Source organism: Corvus hawaiiensis, chromosome 6 (assembly GCF_020740725.1).
Source record: "Corvus hawaiiensis isolate bCorHaw1 chromosome 6, bCorHaw1.pri.cur, whole genome shotgun sequence".
Classification (NCBI taxonomy): Eukaryota; Metazoa; Chordata; class Aves; order Passeriformes; family Corvidae; genus Corvus; species Corvus hawaiiensis.
In genome coordinates, this window is record NC_063218.1 from 64,762,256 (window position 1) to 64,778,487 (window position 16,232).

General features: G+C 61.0%; 4 protein-coding genes and 1 long non-coding RNA gene across 8 annotated transcripts; 4 read left to right on the forward strand and 1 right to left on the reverse strand.

The window, feature by feature from the left end:
* Positions 1-1,209: 1,209 nt before the first annotated feature.
* LOC125327426 lies at positions 1,210-2,107 on the reverse strand. The gene is made up of 2 exons (XR_007204241.1): positions 2,021-2,107; positions 1,210-1,468 (listed from the first exon to the last, which is right to left on the reverse strand). It is a non-coding gene; the product is annotated as an uncharacterized LOC125327426 (long non-coding RNA).
* A 24-nt stretch (positions 2,108-2,131) lies between these two features.
* Positions 2,132-5,168, forward strand: LOC125327382 (membrane-spanning 4-domains subfamily A member 15-like). Of its 3 annotated transcripts, XM_048306832.1 has the most exons (8): positions 2,132-2,221; positions 2,583-2,854; positions 3,268-3,651; positions 3,835-3,954; positions 4,151-4,210; positions 4,544-4,699; positions 4,780-4,899; positions 5,048-5,168. In XM_048306832.1, exons 3-8 carry the CDS (start codon positions 3,481-3,483, stop codon positions 5,054-5,056), a joined length of 636 nt encoding a protein of 211 aa, XP_048162789.1. In that variant the 5' UTR covers positions 2,132-2,221; positions 2,583-2,854; positions 3,268-3,480; the 3' UTR covers positions 5,057-5,168. The 3 variants fall into 3 exon arrangements, with proteins under 3 accessions (XP_048162789.1, XP_048162787.1, XP_048162788.1); XM_048306830.1 differs by having other exon boundaries at positions 4,780-5,168; XM_048306831.1 differs by having other exon boundaries at positions 4,154-4,210; positions 4,780-5,168.
* Positions 5,169-5,394: 226 nt separating this feature from the next.
* On the forward strand, positions 5,395-7,333 carry CCDC86 (coiled-coil domain containing 86). The gene is made up of 4 exons (XM_048306843.1): positions 5,395-5,719; positions 6,043-6,172; positions 6,516-6,590; positions 7,208-7,333. Exons 1-4 carry the CDS (start codon positions 5,526-5,528, stop codon positions 7,325-7,327), a joined length of 519 nt encoding a protein of 172 aa, XP_048162800.1. The 5' UTR covers positions 5,395-5,525; the 3' UTR covers positions 7,328-7,333.
* A 121-nt stretch (positions 7,334-7,454) lies between these two features.
* Positions 7,455-10,872, forward strand: LOC125327306 (acyl-coenzyme A amino acid N-acyltransferase 2-like). 2 transcript variants are annotated; one of them, XM_048306728.1, is made up of 4 exons: positions 7,455-8,202; positions 8,814-9,283; positions 9,742-9,944; positions 10,220-10,872. In XM_048306728.1, the coding sequence occupies exons 1-4, from the start codon at positions 8,012-8,014 to the stop codon at positions 10,805-10,807; spliced, it is 1,452 nt and encodes a 483-aa protein (XP_048162685.1). In that variant the 5' UTR covers positions 7,455-8,011; the 3' UTR covers positions 10,808-10,872. The 2 variants fall into 2 exon arrangements, with proteins under 2 accessions (XP_048162685.1, XP_048162684.1); XM_048306727.1 differs by having other exon boundaries at positions 8,110-8,493.
* A 900-nt stretch (positions 10,873-11,772) lies between these two features.
* Positions 11,773-16,143, forward strand: ZP1 (zona pellucida glycoprotein 1). The gene is made up of 12 exons (XM_048306649.1): positions 11,773-12,114; positions 12,261-12,382; positions 12,455-13,847; positions 13,955-14,098; positions 14,188-14,372; positions 14,583-14,680; positions 14,835-14,962; positions 15,032-15,221; positions 15,306-15,456; positions 15,681-15,765; positions 15,847-15,968; positions 16,058-16,143. Exons 1-11 carry the CDS (start codon positions 11,955-11,957, stop codon positions 15,963-15,965), a joined length of 2,775 nt encoding a protein of 924 aa, XP_048162606.1. The 5' UTR covers positions 11,773-11,954; the 3' UTR covers positions 15,966-15,968; positions 16,058-16,143.
* The last annotated feature ends 89 nt before the right edge of the window (positions 16,144-16,232 follow it).

The following is a 16,232-nucleotide window of genomic DNA, read 5'->3' on the forward strand; positions in this document are numbered from 1 at the left end:
TCCGGCTGCTCAGCCAAAGCCTCATGGATTATTCACTCCCTGTCAGTTATTTCTGCTCCCGGCTCTGAAAAAATAATGAGCCCGATCAGTAGGAAAAGCCCTGGGGATTTTGAGGAGCGGGATGAACAGGCTGTCTCTGCTCAGCTCCGTGGCCACAACCCCATTACGGCTCCGGCTCCTCACCTGCACCTCCGGAGCATCCCGACTTGTCCTGGCTCCGTGGGGACCACCGCAAAGCCATCCCGCCTCCCATCCGAGTTCTGTGTTTTCCGGTGGGTTTTCCTGGGAAGGAGGCTGCTTCCTCCTCCTCCTCCACTGGCACCAGTGTCTGTTTTCCCAGAGTATCCCAGTGTTTAGGTGCAGCTCTCCCTGAAAACGCTGGAGTAAGTATTGAAGGTTCCATGGAACTGTGGTGGTGGGGTTTTAACGTTTCTTTATTTTTAGTGGGAATTTGCAGTCCTGGGGGAAAGTGGGGACTTCCAGGAGTTGGGAATAGCAGGTGCCAGGGATCACAAGAGTTTTGTGTCCCTGCTGGTGATGATCCCTAAGGAAAATCAAAACCCTTGGAGGAGCTGGAAGGGGGAACCGTGAGCTGGACAGGGGTGTCCCAATGGATCTTCCTCTTGGGAAGAGAAGGATCCAGGGAGACTCTTCCAGCAGCTAAAGGTGCCCCAGGAGAGCTGGAGAGGGATTTTGGGGAAGGGCCTGGAGTGCCAGGACAAGGGGGGATGGCTTCCCACTGCCAGAGGGCACGGATAGACGGGATATTGGGAAGGAATTCTTCCCTGTGAGGGTGGTGAGGCATTCCTGGGAATGGATTTCCCAGGGAAGCTGTGGCTGCCCCATCCCTGGGAGGTGCTTAAGGTCCCATTCCACACTGGAACTTTTCTGCATCCTCAGGAGCTTTCCTGGGAACGAACGGATCAAAGGCTGGAATGTCACGTGTGGGGGTTGACGGACACATCTGGGACAGGGTTTGGGAACGATGGCACCGTGTCCCAAATGCCAGGTACGGATCCCCCCAGCAGGCAGCGATGCCCCCCCAAACCTCCCACCTGCTCCCAGCTCTGGATTCCCCAATCCAGGATGGACACTGGGGTGTTTAAAGCCAAAAAACCTGAATCCTCTCCCAGAAAACATGACTTTCTTCCTGGAATTGGTATGGAGAGAGCCCTGTGGGAAGCAGAAACACCTGGAAGCAAAGCAAGATGTTGGCTTTTGGTATTTTTATGGGGATATAAAGTTTGTCCCAGGAAGCAGCAACTTTCTGTGGCAAGCTTTTCTCCACCGTAATCTGTTTTTCTTAGGAAAAAAAAACCTCACGGATTTTGGGGTTGGAAAAAGCATTTGGGTTCCACCAGGGCTCGTAAAGTTTGTCCTGTGCTGGTGGGAGGGAATTTGGGAGGGTCTCCTGATCCCCCCCCTCCCCCCACCGGAGCATCCAGCCAGGCTTCATCCAAAGCTGGTCCTAAAAAATGGGAAAATGAATGTTAAAATCCAAGGAATGTGTTGCATCCATCTCCAAAGCCGAGAATTCCTGCAAAGAAAAGGTTGGAAAGCTCCACCGCCTAGCCTTGCCGCTTCCCTGCATCTGCTTCAAAGCTTCACCTCCTCTGGAATCCCCTTCCAAAACAAATCCCGACATCCCACCTTGGGCTCCTGCCATCCCCAGCTGGACCTGGCTTGATTTAGGAAGGGGGAAAGCGCTTTTTCCATGGATAACTCGCTCGGAAAGTTTGGGGTTTTGGGGGCTGGGGGCAGCCACGGCTGTTTCTGGCTGCAAGGCTGGAACTTCAGGAATGCTGTAGGAATGTGGAAAGGCGGATTTGGGAGGAAATCCACCGTGCAGGGTGGTTTTGGCTGGGAATGTGAGCCGTGGATAACGGCGGAGGATGCCCCGGCTGCCTAAAGGCTAAAGAGGGGATCCCGGAATTTCCACGGGAGCTCAAGTGTTCCTTCCTGGGGCTGGAATGAGATCCCTGGGATTGTTAGGATTGGAGTGTGGAGAGGGAAGAGGTACCAGCAGGAATTAAAGGCTTCGAGGCATCAGGAACGTGATGAAGAGGCTGAATCCCGTCCATGTCCGTGTTTTTCCTGGAAAGCCGTGCCGCCAGATGCAGCCCTTTACAAGGCCAAGCGCTCGCTTCCATCGGGGATGCAGGATGGAGGAATGCCATCGGAGCCGGGATGGAGACCAGGGTCGCTGCTCTTTGCTTTCCAGGTCTGTTCTTCCAGCTCTTTTTTCGGGATGTGATTTCAGCCACTTTGGAGGGGGTGTCCCGTTCCCTGGTGGGCGGGAGCACGGGGAGGGCACGGAATCCTGGAATGGTTTGGGATGGAAGGGACCTTAAGGATCATCCAGCTCCACCCCTCTGCCATGGGCAGGGACACCTCCCACTAGTCCAGCTTGTTCCAAGCCTCATCCAAGCAGGGCTGGAAGCATCTCCCGAGCTCTGGAAGCGCGGTGCTTCCAAACCCGGCCTCTCAGCTCCCTCTAGAGCCAGAGAGAAGGAAAAAACACTTCCAAAAGTTGCCCCACCTGCTCCTGAAATCCTCGGCTGGACGGTCCTGTCCTTTCCCAGGCAGAGAGAGAGGTGTTGGGGTGATGCCAGAATCCCGACCCTAAAAATTCCTGTTTGACCAAGGAATTCCTACCCTGCATACATCAGACATCCAGGAAAATTGAGGAGGTCCTCCAGGTCGGCACGGGGTATCCCAACCCTCCTGGAGAAAAGGCCACGGCCATTTTCTGGGAGGAAGGAGGGATGGAGGCAGGAAGGGGCCTCCGAATCCCCCGGGATGCCCTCGCCATGTGTGGTGGCTCCATTCCCAGCCCGAGCTCCCACTTCCCATGGTAAGTAATGGCATCTCCTTTCCCTTTGGCTCCTGATGGAGCTGGCCACGGATCCCTGGATCCCTCCTGTGCGTCCTCACTGGGGACAAATCCACAGGGATGGAGGAGGGAGAATTCCCAGAAATGGCAATAAAGGAGCTTCCTTTATGACGGGGTTTATGAAGTTTCCCGTCTCCATCAGTGTTTTTCCCGGGAAGTGGGCAGGGTTAGGTTGTGAACACCTCGTTAGGTGCTGGGCTAATTGCAGGGATGATTCCCAAGCAAAGCCTCCACAATTTGGGATGGCAAGGACTCACTCAACGCTGGGAAAAAGGGGCTCTGGGAGCATCCCGAGGGAAAAATATCCAACCCTTCCCAAAGCTGCAGAGCCCTGAGAGGGGTTCCTTTGTCCCTCCCTCCCTCTTCCCGTGCAGGATTTTGGGAGCCTCCATTGGCAAAGCTGCCTTGTTGAGCAAGAGGGGCCTGACGAGAATTCCATGAGCGTGCTTCCCGCAAGGAGCAAAGGGCAGCGGGAGCGTGTCCCTGCCTGGCCGGCGCCTCCCGGGGATTTCGGACAGTGAAGGGACCGTGAGGAGGAGGAAGGCACCTGGGAAATTCCTTCAGCTTCCCGGGCTCATTCCCAGGCCATGGCAGCCACTACGGTGACCGATGCCGGCAGTGTGAGGATCATCACGGAGGTGATCCCGGCCACGGATCCCCGGGCGGCCCAGCTGGCCTCAGGCTCCCAGACGCCTGCGCCTGCCAGGACGTCATTCCAAACACAAGGCTTCCGGAGGGCTCATCCCAAGGTGTTGGGGGTGAGACACGGCCTTCCAGGGGCACAGCAGGGATTGGGGATCCGCAGGGGTTGTCTTGCTGGGTGGAGGGGATATTGGGACAGGTGCCCATCCCAGTCCCCTCCCGGCACTGTGACGTGGGATTGGGGTGGGATGCGTCTCACAGCAATGGGATTGGGATCCCTCTCCCTCATCCTTCCCCAGACCATCCATATCTTCACTGGAATCGTCCACATCTGCTTTGGGATCATCCTGACAGCGTCGGAGCACAGGAACCCTTCCCTCCCTGTGGCCAGTGGGATCCTCTTCTGGCTTGGGATCCTGGTAAGTTGGGATAAGGACATGGGAATCACAGGGAGTCCTGGTGGACTGGGGACAATATCCAGGTGTCCACTGACCCCCCCCCCCTCCCCCCCCCAACATTCTGGGGTGCTTGTGCATCCCTGAACCCCACTTCCCAGCTGGAGGGACACTGGGAAGGGTGCCTTGCTGCTGACACCAATTCCCGCTGTTTTCCAAGCAGCTCCTAGTCTCGGGCTCGTTGCTGGTGGAAAGTGAAAGGAGAGACAGCCCCGTGCTGGTAAGATCCAGGCTGGGAGGGACAACGTCTCCCCCCATTCCTTGTGTCCCTTCCAGCAGCTGCCGGGACCCCTCCACAGCCTGGATTCATCCCACGGGATCCACAGGCCAGTCTCCCCCTCAGGAAGTGCCCAGCTCTCCCACATGGAGCACAGGATCGGGGTTGGGGTCACTGTGGGATGAGGGGGATGGAGCCCCTCATGGCTTCTGGAATCACTGTGGGATGAGTGGGACAAAACTGGGCACCTTCTCCAGGAGTTCTTTGATCCCAGTCTAATAATCCATGTGGGAAGCAGCCCTTCCCGGGGTCCGTGTCACCGGGTGCTTCCCGCAGATCAAGACCTGCTGCGTGGTCAACGTGGGCATTGTCCTGGGCACGCTGGTGGCCACTGGGATCCACGGCACGGCCGTCACCCGGCACGTGCCCGGCTGCGAGAACCCCAAACCCTTCCAGACCCGCCCGGAATGGTGCCTCAACACGCGCAGCAAGGTACGGACACCCAGGATTCCAAGGATCCAGGTCCTGTCCGGGTGGTGGATCCCGGGATATTCCCTCTCTCCTCCTTGCAGACCCTGAGCAACGCGCTGGATTCCACCTTCGTGCTCCTCGGCCTCCTGGAATTCTGCGTGGCCGTGGCGGTGCTGGCGTTTGGATACGACGCTGCCCGGCAGCACACATACACCCAGCTGGTGAGGGAGGCGGGGATCCCCGGGAATCCCTGCAAGTCCCTGGAATGCTGATCCACCCCCTTCCTCCCTCCGAAGGGCCGCCCCAAGCCGGCGGTTTCTTTGTGCCTCCCAGAGATTTCCCCGGATTTCCCTGGTTTTGCTTTCCCAGGCGCTGTAGCCATGGCCAAGCCCCCCACGTGCTGCCGCATCCCGGGGGGGGGTCCCGGTGCGGGAGCCCCCTGGGATGCCCTCAGCGTGTTCGGCCCCCAATAAAGGTCTCTCCTCCCCCAGCCCAGCCCGCGCGTGTCTCCGGGGGCGGCTCGGGATGCGGGGGCGGGCTCGCCCCGGGGGTGCTTGGAGGGGTTCGGGCGCTCCCGGTACCGGCCCCGGTGGTGGGCGGCGCTGCCCGGCCCCGGTGGTGGGCGGCGCTGCCCGGCCCCGGTGGTGGGCGGCGCTGCCCGGCCCCGGTGGTGGGCGGCGCTGCCCGGCCCCAAGATGGCGGCGCTGCCCGGCCCCAAGATGGCGGCCGCGCCGTGAGGGGAGGGTGTTGCCCGCTACAAAAATGGCGGGCGGGGAGCCCCGGTGGCTTCCGCGGGGAGCGCGGCTCTGACGTTGTCTCTCGGCGACGCCGCGGGGCCGCGTGGATCATGGAGGGGGAGAACGGGGCCACCCCGGGATCGGGACCGGGAGCGACCCCCGAGGAGCCCAGCGGGGCCGCCGCGGCTCCGGCCGCGGCTCGGCGGCGGCGGAAAGGCGGCAAGAAGCGGCAGGAGGCGGCGGTGGCCATCCCGCGGGGCAAGCCCAAGTCGGGACGGGTGTGGAAGGATCCCGGGAAAAAGAGGTGGGAAAGGAGGCAGGGATTTTGATGGGGGGCGCTCTGAGCTCCAGAAGGGCTGTTTTTGGGGTCTTGAGGTCTGGGGGAATTTTGAGGGGGACAGGATTGTTTGAGGGGCTGTCGGCTGCTTTGTGAGGGGGTTCCGGAGGTATCCACAGGCTTTAGGAAGGATCCGGAGGTGACGGGGATGACTTGGGAGGGGATGCTGAGGATGCCGTGGGATGCTCCGAGGTTGGCGGAGTTTCATGGAATTCTGGAGAGGAGCTGGAGTGGCCCCGGCTGCATCCCAGGGTTTTCGGGGAGCCAACACGTCCCGTGTGCCCGCCCAGGTTCTCCCACATGATCCAGGACAAGGCGCTCCGCAGCTCCTGGGCACGGAAAATGAAGGAGAGGCAGGAGAGGAAGCTGGTCCGGGATCTGGCACGGCAGCTGGAGGAGGCGAAGCAGAGGGAGAAGGAGGTAACGCGGCTCGGGAGCTGGAGAATTCCTGCCTTTCCCAAGCACAATCCCATGTCTCTACCCTCATCTCGGCCGTCGGAGCTGTGGCAGAGCCCAGGGAAAAGGCAGCTGGGATGGAGAATTCCCTGTCCTGGTGCCAAATCCAGCCAGTGATGGTCACATGCTCCAAGTCACTGACTCGGAATAAACTCCCTGGGTCAGTTCCAGCCTCACCCAGCGTGGAAAAGCTGCTGGAATGACAGATTTCACGCTTGGGTGGGCACTGGAGCGGGGGTCGGTGCTGGCTGGAGTTTAATCCCGGAGGGAGGGATCTGCAGGGAATGTTTTGGTGCTGCTCCCACAGGAAAAGAAGCGGCGGCGGGAGGAAAACCTGAAGCGGCGCCTGGAAAACGAGCGGAAAGCCGAGATTGTCCAAGTGGTGAGTCCCTTCTCCCGGCTGGGAACAGCACTGGGAACACCCCACAACCTCCAGCCCCCACATGGATCAGCCTCTCATGTGCTCCAGTTCCTCTCCCTGTCTCCGTCTTTGGAGGATACTGGGAGGACTGGGAGATTCCTGGCAAAGCTGGGCACGCTGGGAGAGTGTTCCCTGTGTTCTCCCATGCTTGGGAACACCAGAACTGAGGGATAACGGGGTGGCAGAGCAAGGAAAACGTGGCGCTGGTGGGGATCTCTGTGGGAGAATCATGGCTTTTCCATCGGGAAGAGACCTGGGAGCTCGGGGTGGGTGTGGTGAAAGCCTCATGTGTGGGTGAGGATGGGGTTAGTTTTGGGATGAATCTGCTCCTATATCCTGGATCCTTGGTGGTGGGAAGCTGGGAGCTATCCATGCCCATCCTGCCTCATTCCCAGCACTCTGCTCCATCCCCGGAAATGCTCCAGCACGGGGCTTGGAGCAACCTGCACTAGCGGAAGGTATCCCCTGCCCGTGGCCGGGGGCTGGAACTGGATCATCCTTAAGGTCCCTTCCAAGCCAAACCACTCCAGGATCCCATGATTCCATGAAATCCCCCCCCCGCTTTTCCCATTTCCCAGATCCGGAACCCCCTGAAGCTCAAGCGGGCCAAGAAGAAGCAGCTGAGGCGGGTGGAAAAGCGGGATACGCTGGCCCTGCTCCAGAAGACGCCTGTGAGGCGAAGCAAGGCCACGGAATGAGGCGGGAATCGGGATCCTGCTCCTTTCCAGGGACTTTTCCTCGGCTCTGCCAGGACCTTCAATGTCAGACAAACAACAGGGCGGAGCTGGGGGATTGTTATTCCCCAGGAACCAGCTGCTGGATCCCCCAGTCCCTGTGGGATCAGGATGTGGCCAGTGCCGGAGGCTGGAACAGAACTTTGCTTTCCCAAATTTGCCTTTTCCTCATAAAAATGAATAGGTACTGCGACAGATTCGCCTCCAGCGACTCCGGGGACCGGTGGCTCCAGCTGGGGCCTTCCCTAAGGCATTCCTAGGATCGGAGTGTGCCATGGCTCCTCATTCCCTGCAATTCTCCCTTCTCCAAAGAGGGAATTCCCGTTGGGAATGAGCCCTGGAGCCTGTCACCAAGGAAGGGGACAGGGTGTCACACACCCTCCTGTGAGAGGAAACACTGGGAATTCCAGCCCAATGGGGCTGGAAGTGGGAAATCCACATGGATTTCTTCACATTCCTGATTTTTCTTGGCCCGTGAACACCCCTCTCTGCATTCCTGGGGAGGGACATGGCTGTGAGCTGGGATGGGGGGACAAAGGGGGGCACTGGGTGTGAAATGGGGCTGCAGGAAGCAGTGGGAAGCCTTGGAATGGGAATGCCCTGGAGCTTCATCCTGGGGTGACAATTTGTGGGGGGGTTGGCCCACCCATGTCCAGGTTCAGGGGCTGCCGCAGGGAAGGCGGGGACAGGCAGGAATTTCGGGGTGTGGCCGATGCCGGCTGGGCACGGGGTCATGAGGCAGGAGGGCTTTGCCCTCGCCATTCCCAGGTTAATGATTTCCAAGGAATCCTTGAGCCTCTCCCTGTGCAGAGCCCACGGCCCAAGCTGTCCCCAGCAGGGTAAGAGAAGGGGAAGCTCGGGGCTTCGGGGGCCGATTTCCTGGTGGGATGGATGTGGGAGAACCGTGTGTCTCCTCCCAGGGCGGGATTGGGGCCAACATTCCCGTTCCCAGCCTGCCGTGCCTGCACGGAGAGGAGGGAGCGGGGTGCACTTGGGATTTTGGGGCTTGGATCCACACCCCCGCTCCGGCCCCGGGGAGGAGGATATCGGGAGACGGGGCGGGGGACGGTGGGTGCTGGGAATGCGGGGGGGCTGGGAAACACATGGGAAAGGGGTGTCCCGGCTGCCGGGTGAGCTTTGGAGCGGGGGTTTGGGGTCAGAGGGTGCGAGGTGGTAGGGAAGGAGGGGATATAGGGAAAAGGGAAGGAGGGACGGGGATCCCGGAAGGAGGGGACAAGGACCCGGAAAGAAGGGGCAGCGACCACGACGGGGTGGGGACACGGGAGGGAAGGATAGAGACAGGGAAGGAGGGATGCCAGCAGGACTACCTGGACCACAAAGCCCATCCTAGGGGTCCCCCGTGAGGATCCCTGGGGACAGTCCCCTGCCGCCAGCCCCCTCCTGGGCGTGGCAATCCCTGTGGGACACTCGGCGTGATTCCCGTTCCCAGGTGCACCATGGTGGAGGTGACAGTGACACCGCAGTCCTCGCTGGCCGACCGGCCGGTGCAGATCCGGGTGCGGGGACTGTCCCCATCCCAGCTTGTCACCCTCCGGGCATGGCTGAAGGACGAGCAGGGCGAGTGCTTCCAATCCCGCGCCTTTTTCCGTGCCGACGGAGCGGGAGAGGTGGATCCCGGGCTCCATGCCGCCCTGGGGGGCAGCTACTCCGGGGTCTGGCCCATGGGGCTCTTGTGGTTCCTGCAGCCCGACACCCTTTTCCGACGGCTGGTCAAGCGGGATGTGGCCAGCAGCCCCTTCCGCGTCTGGCTGGAGGTGTTTGATGGGCTCTCCCTGGCCCCGGATCCCAAGGAGCAGCCGCTGGCATCCTGCGAGGCCGAGCGCTGGTACGTGGGCCCCGGAGTGCAGCGGGTGCCCATCCGCGAGGGAAGGGTCCGCGGCGCCCTATTCCTGCCTCCTGGTGAGCATCGGGGAATTCTGGGATGTCAAAGCCTTGGGAGCCCTGGGATACCCAGCCACTATTCCCTTGGGATACTGAGGCTTGGGATCCCGGGGATGCCAAGCATCGGGACCCCTGGGGAGCAACCTTGGGACTCCTGGGATGCTAAACCTTAGGATTCCTGGGTTGTCTGACAGTGGGACCCCTGGGATAATGGACATCAGGACCCCTGGGTGCCCAGCCTTGGGATCCTTGGGATCCCAGATCTCAGGGTCTTGGGATGCCCAACCTTGGGACCCCCAGGATACTGAACCTTGGGATCCCCAGGATGCCCATCCTCAGGACCCCTGGAATACCCAACCTTGCACCCCCAAGATACTGAACCTTGTGGCCCCTGGGATGCCCAACCATGGAATCTCTGGGATGCAGGACAGCGCCGGTGGCTCCCCATCTCTGACATTCTCCCTGTCTTCCCACAGGTCCAGGCCCCTTCCCAGGGGTCATCGACCTGTTTGGGGGCGCAGGGGGGCTGATCGAGTTCCGGGCGGGGCTCTTGGCCAGCCGGGGCTTTGCCGTGCTGGCCCTCGCCTTCTTCGCCTACGATGACCTGCCCCGGGTCCTGGCCCAGCTGGACTTGGAATACTTTGAGGAAGCGGTGGAGCTGCTCCTCCAGCATCCCAAGGTGAGTCCTGGAGCATGGAGAAGGGCACCTGTGAGCCATGATGTGCTGGGGACTGGGGGCAACTTGGTGAGTGGGATGTCCAGGTGACCAGGGTTGTGTCCTGGGGTTGTCCCAAGCACCAGGAACGTCACAGGGACTGGGGATATCCCAGTGAATGGGATGTCCTGGTGACTGGAGCTATCCCATGAGGCCATCCTTATCCTGGCACCAGGGATGTCCCAGTAAATTTATTATCCCTGTGTCTTATCCCAGCTGCCTCCGTTTCCTCTCGCTAGGTCCGAGGACCCGGCCTGGGCGTGGTGGGTGTCTCCAAAGGCGCAGAGGTGGCCTTGGCCATGGCTGCCTTCCTGCCACAGGTGGCGGCCACGGTGTGGATCAACGGCACGGCCTTCCTGCACGGAAACCCGCTGGTCTACAAGGAGCTCCGCATCCCTCCCATCCCCTACTACACCGAGCGCATCCTGTTCACCGAGCTGGGAGCCATGGACAACTCGGCCATCTTCGCCGACCCCCGCGATCCCGCCTACCGCGCCTCGGCCATCCCGGTGGAGAAGATCCGGGGAAAGGTCCTCTTTGTGGTGGGAGAGGCCGACCGCAGCTTCAACAGCAAGCTCTTCGCCGAGCTGGCCCTGGCGCGGATGCCACCAGAGAGCGGCCGGATCCTGTCCTATCCCGGCGCCGGGCACCTGATTGAGCCCCCCGGATCCCCCCTGTGCAGCAACTCCAGCATCCGGGGCACCCCGAGGCCGGTGGCGTGGGGGGGAGAGCCCCAGCCCCATGCCCGGGCCCAGGAGGATTCCTGGCAGGAGATCCTGCAGTTCTTGGAGCTCCAGCTGGGATTGGTTGCTGCCATGAAGTTGTGAGGGGTGAGGAAAAGGGGGTCGGTGTCACCGGGATTGTCACTGTGGGGAATAAAGTGTCACTGGAGGCTGCTGCCTGTGCTCCTGGGGGACAAAGGCTGCACAGATCTGGGAGGTGTTTGGGAGATTCACTGGAGATACTTGGGAGGTGCTTGGGAGATACACTGGAGGTGCTTGGGAGATACATTATCTGGACACATATACATATGCATTGGATACATACAGGATATATATTGGACACATGGGATATGTGTTGGATATGTATCAGATATATATTGGATACCTGTGGAACATATATAGGATACAGCTGAGACACATATTGGACATATATGGGGCGCATATAGAACGTCTGGTGGCCATGTATTGGCCCAGCTGTGTCTCTGGGGACGTACCATTCTCTCTGCAGCTGCCCCTGCTTCCCGAGGAGGTTTGAGGGAATCACATCCAGCCCCCGGCTCCTCATGCCTTCCCACCGGGATCCCTGTGCCCCTGGGAGCTGGTGTTACCCCATTCCCCCACCCAGGGCATGGGACAGGGAGTGGCTGTGACCAGCACTCCAGGAAGGGTGGGGAGGGGTTTAACCCGCAGTGAAGATAAATCCCAGGAGGGAAACCTGGGGAAAGGGAGGTGGAGGGAATGCCCTCGGAGGACTTTGGATTCCCTGTGGCACTGCCAGCAGGGCACAGCCAGGGTGCAGCAGGGATTTGGGACGACTGACTGATTCCCTCAGACATCACTGGAGCCATGCCACTGTGTCCCCAAGTCCCATGGCTGTCCCAGGAGTGGTGTGTCCAGATGTCACCGCTGTCCCTACCGGTTCTGGGGTGTGGGCACACACCAGCCTTCTCCTTTGCCCCTGGATAACTTGATCCAGCTGGGCATCCCGCCCGGCACCAGCTCCGTTCCCTGTTCACCGGGACAGAGTCTCCAAGTGTGGGATAAGCTTGGTTTGTCCCTGGTCACCGTGACACAGCCACGGGAGGTGACCACAGGGCCGGGGCACCAAGGTCACCAGCGGCACGGGAGCGAGGAGCCCTGGGCAGAGCTCATCCCACGGGATCAGCTGATCCTGATCCCCCCCCCCCCGCATCCCAGCCATCCGGATATAAATCCACACTGCAGAGCCCCGTGCTTCGGCTGTGCCACCGCCATGGGACAGAGCTGCTCCTTCCTCCTGCTCCTCTTCCTTCTGTCCCCGTGGCCCAGAGCCACCGTGGCACTCCTTCAGTACCGCTACGACTGCGGAGAGTTGGGAATGCAGCTCCTGGTCTTCCCGTCCCACAGCCGCACCGTCCGCTTCAGGGTCCTGGGTGAGTGGGGGGACTCCCTGGGTCCCCTTGGGGTGCTGGATTCCCTGGGATTCCCCTGAAACCAGTGTGTTCCATGGTGGTGGGATCCCAATGGGATGAGCCCAACCTGGATGTGTCACTTCCCTGTGTCCACGGTGTCCCCCCAGACGAGTTTGGCTCCCACTTTGATGTGGCCAACTGCTCCATCTGCCTCCACTGGCTGAATTCCAGGGAGGACGGCTCCGTCATCTTCTCCTCCGGCTACAAGGGCTGCCACGTGCTGTTCAAGGTGACGCTGCTGTCCCCTCTGCGGTCCCCTCCAGCGGGATGGGGGTGACTGTCCCTCGTGTCCCCCCCACAGGAGAACCGCTACATCCTGCGGGTGCAGCTGGAGGAGCTGCTGTCCAGCGGGATCCCGGTCACCTCCTACGAGGTCAACATGACCTGCCCCAAGCCAGGTGGCTCTGAGATGATCCCAAATGGAAACCGGGAGCGGGGCCGGGACAATGGAGTCCTGATCTCCCACACTGGCCTCCTGCACCGCATTTCCGAGTCCTCCCTCACCCTCGCGGAATCCCAGCTCTCATCCCGAGATCACTTGGAGCAGGTTCACACTGTGGGACAGCACCAGACCAATCCAGAGCTTCCCGGGATCTGGCACCATTCCAGTCCAGCTCACTCGGGGTTTCTGTCCCAGCCTAGTGGGGTTCGTCCCGTCACCCAAATCCAGGGAAGCTTCATCCACCCAGGAGTGCAGCCCCCACAGCCCGGGGGGCAGAGCCAGCCAGGGATCCTTCGCCCAGTGCTTGTATCCCAAAACCATCCCAGTTTGGTGCATCCTGGGGGTCAGAACCAGCCGGGGCACCTGCGTCCAGGCTTTGTATCCCATAACCAGCCTGGGATGCTGCATGCTGGGGGTCAGAACCAACCAGGGATTCGCCCGGGGTCAGTATCCCATAACCAGCCTGGGATGCTGCATCCTGGGGGTCAGAACCAACCAGGGATTCGCCCGGGGTCAGTATCCCATAACCAGCCCGGCATGGTGCATACTGGGGGTCAGAACCAACCAGGGATTCGCCCGGGGTCAGTATCCCATAACCAGCCTGGGATGCTGCATCCTGGGGGTCAGAACCAACCAGGGATTCGCCCGGGGTCAGTATCCCATAACCAGCCTGGGATGGTGCATCCTGGGGGTCAGAACCAACCAGGGATTCGTCCAGGGTTTGGATCCCAAAACCAGCCTGGGGGTCAAAACCAACCAGGGCAACTTCGTCCAGGGTTCGTATCCCAAAACCCTCCCAGGGGCCAAAACCAACCAGGGCAACTTCGTCCAGGGTTCGTATCCCAAAACCCTCCCAGGGGCCAAAACCAACCAGGGCTTCGCCCCGGGCTTGTATCCCACAGCCAGCCTGGCTTGATCCCCACTGGTGCCCAGACTCCAGCAGGATTCCTGCGCCCGGGAGCTCAGCCCCCAAACCAGCCGGGAATTTCTCGTCCCAGTCATCACTCCAACTCCCAAACCGGGCTCCAAGGCCATGCCGGGCTGCTCCATCCCGGCCATCCCAGCCCAGCTTTTGTGCGCCCAGGACTGCCGTCCTGGCCGGGTTTGTTCAGCCCTGGACTCCAGGCTCAGCCCCAGCTGGGCCTGGGACGCCCAGGGCTGCAGCCACAGCCTGGATTGCTGCATCCTGGGATTCACTCCCAGCCCACCCTGTTGCAGTCCACTGTGCTCTTCTACCCCTCAGCCGGGGCAGGTAAGGTGGGGAGATGGGATGGAGGGATACCGGGACAATGGGAAATGGCCTCAAGGTGCTTTTCCAACCTAGATTCCATGCTGTGCCCCCTCTCTGCTTCCCTGCAGGCATGCAGCTGACACGGGAGCAGTGCCAGGTGCCGGTGGGCCGGATGGCGTGTGTGGCTCCACAGGGACGGGATGGATGCCTGCAGGCCGGATGCTGCTATGACGACATGGACCGTGCCACCCCCTGCTATTACGGGAATACCGGTAGGACACCCGGAGGCACATCCCAAAATCCCTCCCTGGTGCCAGGAGAGGGTGCTCGGGGGTGACGGAGCCTCTCCGTGGTGTCGCAGCCACTGTGCAGTGCCTGCTGGAGGGACACTTTGTCCTGGTGGTCCCGCGGGGAATGGTGGCCCCGCCATACAACCTGGACAGCGTGCGGCTGGCCAGCAGCCAGGCGGGGTGTGAGCCCCTCCACGTGTCCGAGGCCTTCGTCATGTTCCGCTTCCCGGTCACCCACTGCGGCACCACCGTCCAGGTAGGGTGGGAAAACCCCAGGCACAGCCCAAGGTGGGCATGGTGGGGTCCCTTCAGGGTAGAAGTGGCCCCCAGGATGCTCCCAGTCCTGCATTTCCCCCTCCAAAACTTCAGGATAAAGAGCTCACCCACAAGCTGCCTCCTGCCTCAGATCCTGATCCATGTATCTCTCAGGATCTTTCCCTTTCCCGTTCCCGTGTTCCCTGCACAGGTGATCGAGGACAGGCTGATCTATGAGAACCAGCTGATCTCCACCATCGACATCCAGGGATCCCCCCGTGGCTCCATCACCCGGGACAGCGTCTACATGTAAGTGAAAATCCAGGCAGAGAGCCCAGAGTCCCCCTTGGATTCACCCACTCCTCGCTCCTGCCACGTCCTTGGTGGTGTCCCCACAATTCGGGCTGAGGGGGCTGATGGAGGATTTGGGAGTCTCCCACTTTTCTCTCCCTCTTTTCCCCAGTCTCCGAGCTCGGTGCATCTACAACGCCAGTGACCTCCTTCCCTTGGGAGTGGAGGTGGCCGTGCCCCCCACGGCCGCCCCCCTGGCCATGCCAGGCCCGCTGGGGCTCCACCTGCGGATCGCCACCGGTCAGTGCTCCCTACCCCACTCCCCATCCCACTCCCCATCCCGCTCAACCCCTCCCAACATTCCCGCAGATGAATCCTACAGCTCCTACCACCCTGTGGGCGACTTCCCCCTGGTGAGGGTGCTCCGGGACCCCATTTACGTGGAAGTCCGGCTGCTCCAGAAGACGGATCCCAATCTGGTGCTGGTGCTGCACCACTGCTGGGCCTCCCCCGGCTCCCACGCCACATCCCAGCCCCAGTGGCCCATCCTGGTAGAGGGGTGAGTGGAAAAGGACGGGAAGATGGAACTGGGGGGGGGGGGGAATATCACTGTGCTGACACAGTGTCCTCATTTCCTGCCCAGGTGTCCCTTCCAAGGGGACAACTACAGGACGCGGCTGATTCCAGTGGGTCCGGCCTCTCCGGAGCTGCCCTTCCCGAGCCACTACCAGCGCTTTGTCATCTCCACCTTTGCCTTTGTGGAGACCTCCGGCATGGCTGTGCTGGAGGGGGAGGTGAGGGGGATCCCCCTGAATCCCTCATTGTTGGGAATCCCTCAGTGTTGGGAATCCCCCATCCCAACACCTACCCCTGCTCCCAGGGTGACACCCTTTTGAGAAGCTCACGCTGCTTTTGGGAGTACCTCAAGGTTTGGGGGCGCTTTGTGGGGGGCCCTTGAGGCTTGTGGGAACCCTTTTTGGGGATCCCCAGGTGACGCTGGCATTCCCGTGGCTCCCAGGTGTACATCTCCTGCAGCGCTTCCGTGTGCCACCTGGCCCAGCCGGAGCCCTGCCGGCCCTCCTGCCAGCTGGGAGTGCCCTCACGTGAGTCTGGGAGCCTCCAGGGGTTTGGGGGGGATCTCTGCGTGTCCCCCTCTTCCCAAGCCAACCTGCTGCTCCCCACAGGAGCACGGAGGTCTCTGGGGGACAGGAGCACAGGTGACGGCGTGGGGACAGTCACATCCCAGGGATGCGTCATCTTTCCCAACGTTCCCAAGGGAGGGGGAACTCAGCAGAGAGGCTGAGGGGTCAGTGCCTTCTGCTCCCTAAAAACCCCTTCATCCCAAAACCCCCTTCATCCCCTGAAGTTATCTCCTCCTCCTCTTCTTCCTGACAGCTCCTGCCTCTACCCAGATGCCGCTATCTCTGGGAAAGCTAGAAAAATAAACCAGTGCACAGCACGGCTCTAAGGGTGGTTTGTCCTTAGGAGGGGGGAAAAAGGGTCCCTCATCCCCATTCCCCAACTGGAAGCAGCCACAGCCTCCCAAATCCCACCCTGCTACACCCCAGCC